The sequence below is a fragment of the Staurois parvus genome, unplaced genomic scaffold, assembly GCF_062004578.1.
Source record: "Staurois parvus isolate SC_StPar_1 unplaced genomic scaffold, SC_StPar_1.0 ptg001190l, whole genome shotgun sequence".
NCBI classification, from domain to species: Eukaryota; Metazoa; Chordata; class Amphibia; order Anura; family Ranidae; genus Staurois; species Staurois parvus.
In genome coordinates this window covers 756,826-770,127 of record NW_028318986.1, presented here as the reverse complement: position 1 = coordinate 770,127, position 13,302 = coordinate 756,826, and the positions used below count along the sequence as shown (strand labels likewise).

The following is a 13,302-nucleotide window of genomic DNA, read 5'->3' as shown; positions in this document are numbered from 1 at the left end:
TGCTTGTACTTTTCTTTCATGTAAGTGCAAATTTTAACAATAAATTGGTCATTTTTTTACTACTGCTGCACTATGGGCTGGTATGTTTGCTTTTATATGGCGATAGAGAGTTTATGAAGAACGGGTGAGGAGAAAACAGAGCGAAGATTACACTGAATATTGAAAGCATCTTGATGTATGCATGGGAAGGTCCATGCCTAAAAGGGACGTGAAGAGCACGTGGATTCATTTGCACATTGGAGTTGGATGGTGCATGGTCGCACTTTAAAAATAAGAGGATAAATCATATTGATGGAGAGTTTTGTGCACATTTTCAACTAACTAGTAATCCACACGGTAGAAAAATATATTTGAAATATATTTTTAAAATAGTCCTCCCAAATATAATGACATATTTTAAATGCTACAATTTTGGCCATATTCAATACCGTATTTTTCGCTCCATAAGACCCGCCTAGGTTTTAGAGGCGAAAAACAAGAAAAAAAAATATTCTGAACCAATGGACTGCAGACACAGTACAGGGGATGACCAGAGACTGCGGACAGTACAGGAGATGACCAGAGACTGCAGACACAGTACAGGGGATGACCAGAGACTGCAGACATAGTACATGAGATGACCAGAGACTGCAGACACAGTGCAGGAGATGACCGGAGACTGCGGACACAGTACAGGAGATGACCAGAGACTGCAGACACAGTACAGGAGATGACCAGAGACTGCGGAAAGTACAGGAGATGACCAGAGACTGCGGACAGTACAGGAGATGACCAGAGACTGCGGACACAGTACAGGAGATGACCAGAGACTGCGGACACAGTACAGGAGATGACCAGAGACTGCAGACACAGTACAGGAGATGACCAGAGACTGCGGACACAGTGCAGGAGATGACCAGAGACTGCGGACACAGTGCAGGAGATGACCAGAGACTGCGGACACAGTGCAGGAGATGACCAGAGACCAGAGACTGCGGACACAGTGCAGGGGATGACCAGAGACTGCGGACAGAGTGCAGGGGATGACCAGAGACTGCGGACAGAGTGCAGGGGATGACCAGAGACTGCGGACACAGTGCAGGGGATAACCAGAGACTGCGGACACAGTGCAGGGGATGACCAGAGACTGCCGACACAGTGCAGGGGATGACCAGAGACTGCGGACACAGTGCAGGGGATGACCAGAGACTGCGGACACAGTGCAGGGGATAACCAGAGACTGCGGACACAGTGCAGGGGATGACCAGAGACTGCAGACACAGTGCAGGGGATGACCAGAGACTGCAGACACTGCAGGAGATGACCAGAGACTGCTGACCTTTGGGGAGGGAGGGGGAGTGGGTACCTGAATTTGAGAGGTACCCGCTCCCACTTCCGCGGAGTTGTCCTTCTCTCTTCTTCCTGGGCCGGCTTCTGTGACAACCGAGTGCCCACTGCGCATGCGTGAGAAGCGCTGCGCTTTGTGAATGGCTTGGCGCCTTCTGGGACCTGTCATGTGTCCCAGAAGACACCGGATCATTCACAAAGCGCAGCACATGCGCAGTGGGCACCCGGCTGTCACAGAAGCCAGCGCGGGAAGACTGCAGCGCTGGAGCGAGGAACAGGTAAGGCCCTGCAGGAGAAAACAGCTGAGCAGCCGGCCCGGTATTCTGACATGGTGGCGGCAGAAATACCGGACCGGCCGCTTTATATTCGCTCTATAAGACGCACTGACATTTTCCCCCCTTTTTTTGGGGGAAAAAAAGTGCGTCTTATGGAGCGAAAAATACGGTATATTTAAAAAAAATATATATATATATACTGCATGTTGAAATGCATTTTTTATATATTACAAGATATATGAAAAATATTTTTTTAAATATATTTTTTTAAATATATTCTTCAGATATTTTTTTACATATAAAAAAGTAATTTTAACATATATTTCTAAATGCAGTCCAAAAATGTAGATTTGTATTTTTAAAGACATACAGTATATTTGAAATGTATTTTTAAAAATATTTTTTATATATTTTGTAATCAAAACGCATTTCAAAATGCAGTATATATATTTTCTGTTTTCCTGACAGACTCCATGGAAGCATACATATGGGAAATACCTAGCCATATTCACACGTATGGGCAGTTACTGAAACAAAGACTTTTATTTGCCTCATCAACCGACAGGACTTTCAAACCATAATTATCAGAGGATAAAGGAGACAGGCTCTACACAGTAATGAGCCATAAAAGTGTTGATTTAGGTCCATGAGGCCGTTCTGCAGATCATCTCGGGGTGACATGCCGGGAAGCCACCCAGGACATAGCCACCGCTTCCAGAGGCGCCAAGCCCTTAGCTCTGTAGGCCATTAAGATGGCCTGGATGATCCAGGCCACGATTGACTGGGAGATGCCCAGTCTCCTTTACTCTTCCCATGGAAAAGGATGAATAGATCGTCTGACCTACGGAAGGATGCTGTGACCTGCAAGTATTGCCTTAAGGTTTCACCTACGTCAAGGGGGTGAACGTCGTCGACTCCTGAGGCTCTAAATGTTGGCAGCACAATCTTTTGGCTCTCGTGGAAGATCGAGGTCACTTTAGGATTAGAACCTAGCATAGGGATGAGGACCACTTAATCCAGGAAGAATGTCAAAAATTGTTCTTTACAGCCAAAGTTCCCAATTTCAGAAACTCTTTTTGCTGATGTAACCACCACCAGAAAGGCTGCCTAGATGGAGAGCTCTCTCACTATGGGTGGCCCAGCTGATTCTGGAACGCCTCCAGAGGAGAAGGCAAGAACAAGTGGAAGGTCCCACTTTGGGAACCTCGGTTTCCTCTGGGCCTCAACCTTAGTGCCCATTTGAAAAATTGCTGAACCAGAGAGTGGTCAGTCCATGATACTCCAGTGAAGGCCAAAATGGCTGACACTTGAACCTTGAGGGTGTTGACCAACAGGGGAAGGTCCAGGCCTGACTGCAGGAATCCCAGGACATTCTGAACCCTCAGATTACTAAAAGATCTGCCCACGGTCGAGATATAGTCCACGAACTTAGATCAGACTCTTCCATAGACCCTGTTGGTACTTGGACTTCTGGCATTCATCAGGGTAGGGATGACTTCAGCAGGACAACCTAAGGCCTCCAACCTCCCCCTCTCAAGAACCAGACCATTAGATGAAGCCAGGCTGGGCAAGGGTGAAGAATGGCCACCTACAACAGCAGGTCTGGCTTGAGAGGGAGAGGAACTGGATCCTAAAAGCTGAGCTGTGCCAGTAAGGGAAACCATCGTCTGCTTGGCCACTATGGAATTACAGCCACTACCTCCACTACTTCTGCTCTGAGCCTCTGAAGAAACCTGAAGATGACAGGGACCGGGGGAAATGCATAAGCTGTGCAAAACCTCCACTGATCCATCAGAGCATCTACCCCGAGGGCTTGGGGACAGCGATTCCTGGTGTAGTACATCCCCAGTTTGCTGTTGCATGGGGAGGCAAACAGGTCGACTTCCAGATTGATCCCAAGGGTCAGTATCCACTTGAAAACTTCTGTGTTGAGAGACCACTTGTTTGTTGTCCAAATGAACCCTGGATAGGAAGTCCGCTTGCGAGTTCTGGACTCCGGGGATGTATACTGCCAATATGTTGGACAGGTTTCTCTGAGCCCAAGCCATGATTAGCTCTACCTCTCGCAAGAATGACAGGCTGTGGGTCCCGCCTTGTCTCCTTATGTAGGACACTGCCATCGTATTGTCGGACTTCAGGAGGACTTATTTTCCCTGTGTTAGGTGCTGGAAGGCCTGTAGGGCACAGAGCGCTGCTCGTAACCCCAGGACCTGTGGGAGGGAAAGCTCCATCTGCACGGAGCTATCTCTGATTGGCAGAGAGCACTCCACCAGAGGGGCCAATTCTAAATGTTTGACGTCCTCTGATTTGAATGGATAAAGCTTGGCTGCTTTGTTCAGCAAGGAGGCCCTCTTATTGACATTTCTCCACTCCTTGGTGAAAATTTCCTCAAGTTCCTCTAGGAGTGGAAAGTTTAGACAATCCTTTCTTAGTTGTTTGAAGAATTTCCTGTGTTTAGGGGGAGACTTCACGGCTTCTTCCCACTTTAGGGCCTCTTTGACTGCTTTGACTAAGGGCGAGACCAAAGCAAAGTCGAAGCCCACACACGGATCCTCACTCTCTGCCTCACTGTCTGGCCCTAAAAATCAGACATGACATTTTAAAAGCAGCACAGTGGAATACATGGCATGTTCATTGTCCTGCTCCACAGTGTGGGTTTGCTGACTGCTACTGTAACAGGAACATTTGGGATGCCATTCAAAATTAATAGCACTACAACAAGCATGGTAGTGCAGTCATTCAACCACTTACCCTTTTGAAGATTTACCCCACTTCATGACCAGAACATATTTTGCTCTATGGCGCTGTGCTATTTTAACTGACAATTGTGACACTATACACAAATGAAATTTATAACATTTTTATACACAAACAGAGCTTTCTTTTGGTGCTATTTGATCACCACTGCGGTTTTATTTTTTTTTTTGCACTATAAATGAAAAACCAAAAATGTAAAAAAAATATATATTTTAATTTTTTGAGAAAAAGGGGATAGATGGAGGGGAGAAAAGAATGAGGGAAACGGAGGGGGGAGAGAAGGGGGGACATGGAGGGGGGAGAGAAGAAGAAGGGAGATGGAGGGGGGGAGAGAAGGAGGAGGGAGATGGAGGGGGAGAGAGAAGGAGGAGGGAGATGGAGGGGGGAGAGAAGAAGGAGAGAGATGGAGGGGGGAGAGAAGAAGGAGAGAGATGGAGGGGGGAGAGAAGAAGGAGAGAGATGGAGGGGGGAGAGAAGAAGGAGAGAGATGGGGGGAGGAGAGAAGAAGGGGGAAGATGGAGGGGGGAGAGAAGAAGGGGGAAGATGGAGGGGGGAGAGAAGAAGGGGGAAGATGGAGGGGGGAGAGAAGGAGGGAGATGGACGGGGGAGAGAAGAAGGGAGGAGATGGAGGGGGGACAGAAGAAGGAGGGAGATGGTGGGGGGAGAGAAGAAGTAGGGAGATGGACAGGGGAGAGAAGGAGGGAAATGGAGGGGGGGGAGAAGAAGAGAGATGGAAGGTGGAGAGAAGAAGGAGGGAGACAGAGGGGACAGAAGAAGGAGGGAGATAGATGGGGGAGGGAAATGGAGGGAGGGAAAGGAAGGAGATAGAGGGGGATTGTGGAGGGAGAGAAGGAGGGAGATGGAGAGGGGAAAGAAGAAGGAGGGAGATAGAGGGGGTAGAGAAGAAGGATGGAGATGGACGGAGGAGATAATAAGGAGGGAAATGGAGGGGGGACAGAAGGAGGGATATGGATGGGGGAGAGAAGGAGGGGAATGGAGGGGAGAGAGAAGAAGGAGGGAGATGGAGGGGGGAGAGAAGAAGGAGGGAAATGGAGGAGGGAAGAAGGAGGGAGATAGAGGGGAGAGAGAAAAGAAGGAGGGAGGTGGAGGGGGAAGAGAAGAAGGGTCGAAATGGAGGAGGGAGAGATGAAGGAGGGAGATGGAGGGGGGAGAGAAGAAGGAGGGAGATGGAGGGGGGAGAGAAGAGGGATGGAGATTTGGGGGGAGAGAAGAAGGGGGAGATGGAGGGAGGAGAGAAGAAGTAGGGAGATGGACAGGGGAGAGAAGGAGGGAAATGGAGGAGAGGAGAAGGAGGGAAATGGAGGGGGGAGAGAAGGAGAGAGATGGAGGGGGGAGAGTAGAAGGAGGGAGACAGAGGGGGCAGAGAAGAAGTAGGGAGACAGAGGGGGACAGAAGAAGGAGGGAGATAGATGGGGAAGGGAAATGGAGGGGGGAAAGGAAGGAAATAGAGGGAGATGGTGGGGAGAGAGAAGGAGGGAGATGGAAGGGGTAGAGAAGAAGGATGGAGATGGACGGGGGAGAGAAGAAGGATGGAGATGGACGGGGGAGAGAAGAAGGAGGGAAATGGAGGGGGGAAAGAAGGAGGGAGATGGATGGGGGAGAGAAGAAGGAGGGAAATGGAGGGGGGATAGAAAAAGGAGGGAAATGGAGGGGGAAAGAAGGAGGGAGATAGAGGGGGGAGAGAAAAGAAGGAGAGAGATGGAGGGGGAAGAGAAGAAGGGGGAAAATGGAGGAGGGAGAGATAAAGGAGGGAGATGGAGGGAGGAGAGAAGAAGGAGGGAGATGGAGGGGGGAGAGAAGAGGGATGGAGATTGGGGGGGGCGGCAGAAGGAAGGAAATGGAAGGGGGAGAGAAGAAGGAGGGAAATAGAAGGGGGGAGAGAAGGAGGGAGATGGAGGGGGGAGAGAAGATGGAGGGAAATGAAAGGGGGAGAGAAGAAGGGGGAGATGGAGGGGGGAGAGAATAAGGAGGGAACATATCCAATGAAAAACAATGACATTTCTTGATAAATTTAAGCCAAAATGTATTCTGCTACATGTCTGGTAAAAAAAATCCCAATAAGTGTACATTGATTGGTTGGCGTGAAAATTATAGCGTCTACAAACAATGGTATAGATACTGGATTTTCTTTTCTTTATATACTATGGGCCAGGGACTCAGCAAGGGAGTGATGATGATGGGTCATGTGTCCACTGTATGTTGGCAAAATGTGCTGCTTTCCGTAGGTCTGACCAGAGATTGAGAGCATGTCAGGCACTGTCTGGAAAGATTGTGGACAGTTTCAACGTTCCACTTAGGTTTCCCACGTATACATGGTAAGAGTCTCTACGGTTTAAGACTGATATGGAGAAAATAAACTTGTGGTTTTCTCAGATCTTGAAGTGGAGCTCCACCCAAAAGGGGAAGTTCCACTTTAAGTACTAATCCCTCACTCCCTGTGCAGAATTGGCATCTTCGGGTAGCGGGTACCCGTTCCCACTTCCATTGCAACCACCTAGGCGATCAACGGAAGTTGTCCCCCCCCTCCTCCCTCCCCGTAGTCTTTTGATATATGTGACAGGTCCCAAAAGACTACAGGACCATTCACAAGGCGCAGTGCTACTCGCGCATGCGCAGTGGGCACCCAGCTGTGAAGCTGTCACAGCTGGGTGCCCACAGTTAACATGTCAGTGCCTGGGAGCAAAGATGACCGGAGGACCCAACTGCAGTGAGCACACCATTGGATCAAGGGACAGGTACCGTATTTTTCGCTCCATAAGACGCACTTTTTTCCCCCCAAAAAAGGGGGGAAAATGTCAGTGCGTCTTATGGAGCGAATATAAAGCGGCCGGTCCGGTATTTCTGCCGCCACCATGTCAGAATACCGGGCCGGCCGCTCAGCTGTTCTCTCCTGCAGGGCCTTACCTGTTCCTCGCTCCAGCGCTGCACAGTCTTCCCGCGCTGGCTTCTGTGACAGCCGGGTGCCCACTGCGCATGTGCTGCCCTTTGTGAATGACCTGGTGTCTTCTGGGACACATGACAGGTCCCAGAAATCGCCGGGACATTTACAAAGCGCAGCGATTCTCGCGCATGCGCATTGGGCACCCGGCTGTCACAGAAGCCGGCCCTGGAAGAAGAGGGAAGGACAACTCTGCGGAAGTGGGAGCGGGTACCTGTCAAATTCAGGTACCCGCTCCCCCTCCCCCCCAAAGGTCCGCAGTCTCTGGTCATTCCCTGCGCTGTCTGCAGTCTCTGGTCATCCCCTGCGCTGTCTGCAGTCTCTGGTCATCCCCTGCGCTGTCTGCAGTCTCTGGTCATCCCCTGCGCTGTCTGCAGTCTCTGGTCATCCCCTGCGCTGTCTGCAGTCTCTGGTCATCCCCTGCGCTGTCTGCAGTCTCTGGTCATCCCCTGCGCTGTCTGCAGTCTCTGCTCATCCCCTGTACTATGTCCGCAGTCTCTGGTCATCTCCTGTACTGTGTCCGCAGTCTCTGGTCATCTCCTGTACTATGTCCGCAGTCTCTGGTCATCCCCTGTACTGTGTCCGCAGTCTCTGGTCATCTCCTGTACTATGTCCGCAGTCTCTGGTCATCTCCTGTACTGTGTCCGCAGTCTCTGGTCATCTCCTGTACTGTGTCCGCAGTCTCCGGTCATCTCCTGTACTGTGTCCGCAGTCTCTGGTCATCCCCTGTACTGTGTCTGCAGTCCATTGGTTCAGAATATTTTTTTTTCTTGTTTTTTGCCTCTAAAACCTAGGTGCGTCTTATGGTCAGGTGCGTCTTATGGAGCGAAAAATACGGTAAGTGGCTGTTTTTTAAAAGTCAGCAGCTTTCTATAGCTGCTGACTTATTTTTTTTTTGGCTTTGATTGGAACTCCACTTTAAGTTCTTTTTTGGAGCTTGGAGATTTTGTATTGCTTTGGGTTGGATAAAGCCTTCATTTCATAGGTTCACATTTTACTTGGTAGCCAGACCTCATTGCTAGTCGCAACTGTGCACAGGCCTTTATATACACTATATTGCCGAAAGTATTGAGACTCCTACCTTTACACACACATGGACTTTAATGGCATCCCAGTCTAAGTCCGTAGGGTTCAATATTAAGTTGGCCAACTCAATGGGAACGTTTGACCATTCTTCCAGAAGCTCATTTGTGAGGTCAGGCACTGATGTCGGGGGAGGAGGCCTGGCTCGCAGTCTCTGCTCTATTTCATCCCAAAGGTGTTCTATCAGGTTGAGGTTAGTATTCTGTGCAGGCCAGTCAAGTTCCTCCACCCCAAACTGGCTCCTCCATGTCTTTATGGACTTTGCTTTGTGCACTGGTGCGCAGTCATGTTGGAACAGGAAGGGGCCATCCCCAAACTCTTCCCACAAAGTTGGGAGCATGAAATTGTCCAAAATGTTTTGGTATTCCGGCCCCCTAAGAGTTCCCTTCACTGGAACTAGGGGGCCAAGCCCAACCCCTGGAAAACAACCCCATACCATAATCCCCCTCCACCAAACTTTACATTCGGCACAAAGCAGTCAGGCAAGTACTGTTTTCCTGGCAACCGCCAAACCCAGACATGTCCATCGGACTGCCAGTCAGAGAAGTGTGATTGGTAACTCCGGCAGAACACGTCTCCACTGCTCTAGAGTCCAGTGGCGGCGTGCTTTACACCACGGCATCCGATGCTTTGCATTGCACTTGGTGATGGAAGGCTTGGATGCAGCTGCTCGGCCATGGAAACCCATTCCATGAAGCTCTCTATGCACTGTTGTTGGGCTCATCTGAAGGCCACACCAAGTTTGGAGATCTTTAGCTATTGACTCTGCAGACAGTTGGTGACTTCTGCGCACTGTGCGCTTCAGCATTCGCTGACCCCGCCCTGTCATGTGACATGGCCTACCATTTGGTGGCTGAGTGGCTGTTGTTCCCAGTTGCTTCCACTTTGTTATAATCCCACTAACAGTTGAGCGTGGAATATTTAGTAGCCAGGAAATGTCACGGATGGACTTATTGCACAGGTGGCCACCTATCACGGGACCACTCTTGGAGTCACTGAGCTCCTGAGAGCGACCCATTCTTTCACCAATGTTTGTAGAAGCAGTCTGCATGCCTAGGGGCTTGATTGTATACACCTGTGTCCATGGAGGGGATTGGAACACCTGAATCCAAATGATTTGGAGGGCGGGGCCAATACTTTTGGAAATATAGTGTATATTGCAGAATTCGGGGGCCAGTTGTAAGTGATGGAGAGTTCAAATTTCATTAGCATATAAAGTGGAGGGGTCAGGAGTAAGAAATGCAGGGTTTATAGGTTAATATTATTTAATGCAGAGTGCAGAAGTCAGTAGTATGTAGCAGAGTGTCGGGGTTAGGACAAAGCAACAGAGAGGGCAGAGGTCAGTAGTATGTAGCAGAGTGCCGGGGTCAGGAGAAAGCAACAGAGAGGGCAGAGGTCAGTAGTATGTAGCAGAGTGCCGGGGTCAGGAGAAAGTAACAGAGAGGGCAGAGGTCAGTAGTATGTAGCAGAGTGCCGGGGTCAGTAGAAAGCAACAGAGAGGGCAGAGGTCAGTAGTATGTAGCAGAGTGCCAGGGTTAGGAGAAAGCAACAGAGAGGGCAGAGGTCAGTAGTATGTAGTGCAAAATGAGGGGGTCAGGAGTACTTAGCACAGTGTAATATGCCTATTGCCGCTCCAATCTAAGGTCTGAGAGGCAGCAACTACTTTTGATGGAGGAGCTTTTCAGTGGGGTCATGGTCTACACATCACATCACATACCAGCAATTGATGGTTAGATCGCACTTGGCCTATTGCTGACCCCTGCATTAAAATGACCATGAAAATCCAGATCATGGTCTTTGCTGCTTCTGTGTGTTGCACAGCATCAGGTCCCAGCTCTACAAAGACTAGGCCAATGTCTCCCTTCCTGTGGCTCTTGAGGAGCTATCTCTCATGAAGACAGCCTTATATTCACCACAACACACCAAGCTGTACACAAGCTTCTTATACTTTGATGACCCAAAGTAATAGATAGCAGGGTCCAGACAACAGCTGATGCTACTAAAACTAACAGATAGCATGTAGGCAAAATATACAGAGTTGCCAAATGACTTATCAAAATTCAGATAATAAATCAGAAAGATAATATTGGTCGGGCCAAAACAGATGATATACTCAAAAAGTACCGTGACGCAAAGAGACACGGATCTGGATTTTTTAAAGGTGCTTTCAATTTTGGAAGAGCTTAAAGTTCGGATGGTCACGATGTAACAGAATGTTGTGATCAAAAAAGGCAGCAAAAAAAAAATGGAAATAAAAGTGATGAAATAATAGAAGTAAAAATGTTGAATGTTTGCCATTTCCAGCATGTCGTAACAAGTTGTAATGTTCAGTTGGTCAATGTGAACAGTTAGATTGATGGTGAAAAGCGGCCCAGCGCCGGCGATGGAAACCACCCAGATAAAGAAACAGGTTATCCAGGCTCTGCTCACTGTGCGCCATAAAAGGGACTGCATGGGATAGACCACCGCCAAGAACCGGTCCACGCTGATACCGGTCATGAGCAGGATGGAGCAGTACATGTTGGAGTAAAATGCGGCGGTGATGAAGCGGCACATTCCTTCTCCGATCACCCAATTGTTTCCTAAGAACCGATAAGCAATATTGAAAGGCAGCAAGATGACGAAGAGGACATCGGAGACGGCTAAGTTCAACATGAAAACCACTGATGGTGTGTTCACGTGGATTCTAAACAGGAATATGATGATTGCTATTACATTGCAAGGCAGTGATAGGAGGAATACGACTGTGTAGACTGAAGGGATAAATGTAGTCAACCACCGACTGCTGAGATACGCTAAAACTTCATCTGAAATCACCTTGGAGGTCTTGTTGTTTTCATTGTCAGTTTCCAAATCTAAAAAAAAAAATCAAACAAGTAGGAACTTAACCACAATAACAGAACGTGGCACCAGTGAAAACACAAGCAAGACAAAGCACTAATTCGTGTACCTATAAAAGTTAGTTGTGATCTGAAATTACAGTATCTCTCAGAAGTGAGTCCCCCCCTCACATTTGTGTAAATATTTGATTCTATCTTTTCATGTGACAACACTGAAGAAATGACACTTTGCTACAATGTGACGTAGTCAGTGTACAGCTTGTATAACATGTAACTTTGCTGTCCCCTCAAAATAACTCAGCACACCGCCATTCATGTCTAAACCGCTGGCAACAAAAGTGAGTCCACCCCTAAGTGACAAGGTCCAAATTGGGCCCAATTAGCCATTTTCCCTCCCCGGTGTCATGTGACTCCTCAGTGTTACAAGGTATCAGGTGTGAATGGGGAGCAGGTGGGTTCATTTGGTGTTATCTCTCTCACTCTCTCATACTGGTCACTGGAAGTTCAACATGGCACCTCATGGCAAAGAACTCTCTGAGGATCTGAAAGAAAGAATTGCTGCTCTACATAAAGATGGCCTAGGCTATAAGAAGATTGCCAAGACCCTGAAACTGAGCTGCAGCATGGTGGCCAAGACCATACAGCGGTTTAACAGGACAGGTTCCACTCAGAACAGGCCTCACCATGGTCCACCAAAGAAGTTGAGTGCACATGCTCAACATCATATCCAGAGGTTGTCTTTGGGAAATAGACGTATGAGTGCTGCCAGCATTGCTGCAGAGGGTGAAGGGGTGGGGGGTCAGCCTGTCAGTGCTCAGACCATACGCAGCACACTGCATCAAATTGGTCTGCATGGCTGTTGTCCCAGAAGGAAGCCTCTTCTAACGATGATGCACAAGAAAGCCCGCAAACAGTTTGCTGAAGACAAGCAGACTAAGGACATGGATTACTGGAACCACGTCCTGTGGTCTGATGACACCAAGATCAACTTATAATTGGTTCAGATGGTGTGAAGCGTGTGTGGTGGCAACCAGGTGAGGAGTACAAAGACAAGTGTGTCTTGCCTGCAGTCAAGCATGGTGGTGGGAGTGTCATGGTCTGGGGCTTCATGAGTTCTGACGGCACTTGGGAGCTACAGTTCATTGAGGGAACCATGAATGCCAGCATGTACTGTGACATACTGAAGCAGAGCATGATCCCCTCCCTTCAGGAACTGGGCTGCAGGGCAGTATTGCAACATGATAACGACCCCAAACACACCTCCAAGACCACCACTGCCTTGCTAAAGAAACTGAGAGTAAAGGTGATGGACCGGCCAAGCATGTCTCCAGACCTGAACCCTATTGAGCATCTGTGGGGCCTCCTCAAACAGAAGGTGGAGGAGCGCAAGGTCTCTAACATCCACCAGCTCCGTGATGTCATCATTGAGGAGTGGAAGAGGACTCCACTGGCAACCTGTGAAGCTCTGGTGACCTCCATGCCCAAGAGGGTTAAGGCAGTGCTGAAAAATAATGGCGGCCACACAAAATATTGACACTTTGGGCCCAATTTGGACCTTGTCACTTAGGGGTGTACTCACTTTTGTTGCCAGCGGTTTAGACATTAATGGCGGTGTGTTGAGTTATTTTGAGGGGACAGCAAATTTCCATGTTATACAAGCTGTACACTGACTACGTCACATTGTAGCAAAGTGTCATTTCTTCAGTGTTGTCACATGAAAAGATAGAATCAAATATTTACAAAAATGTGAGGGGGAGACTCACTTCTGTGAGATACTGTATGAAGAAAGGGCTTTCTCAGTATAGTAGAATCAACGTCCTCTGGTTGTAGGGCTCTTTGCAGTGGGATGGCCACTTGGATGGTGGTCAGGATTTGGTACAGTGCCTATACTGCCCAAGGCAGTGATACAGCTGAATGTCCCTAGGATATGGGAAGCGGTGTATGAGTTTGACTATACAGGAGGATTACCTTAAAGTGGTTGTAAAGGCTGAAGGTTTTTTACCTGGAAAGCCAAGCAATGAAGGCAAGAGCCATCCACAAGACAAAGCATTGAAGCAGTCAC

General features: G+C 48.6%; 1 protein-coding gene across 1 annotated transcript in view; it reads right to left on the bottom strand.

The window, feature by feature from the left end:
• Positions 1-10,121: 10,121 nt before the first annotated feature.
• LOC149438492 (proteinase-activated receptor 1-like) overlaps positions 10,122-13,302 on the bottom strand; it is a 30,909-nt gene continuing 27,728 nt past the window's right edge. Inside the window, exon 4 of the mRNA XM_089659795.1 lies at positions 10,122-11,255. Coding sequence (XP_089515921.1) covers positions 10,246-11,255 — 1,010 coding nt within the window. The 3' untranslated portion in view covers positions 10,122-10,245. The remainder of the gene's footprint in view (positions 11,256-13,302) is intronic.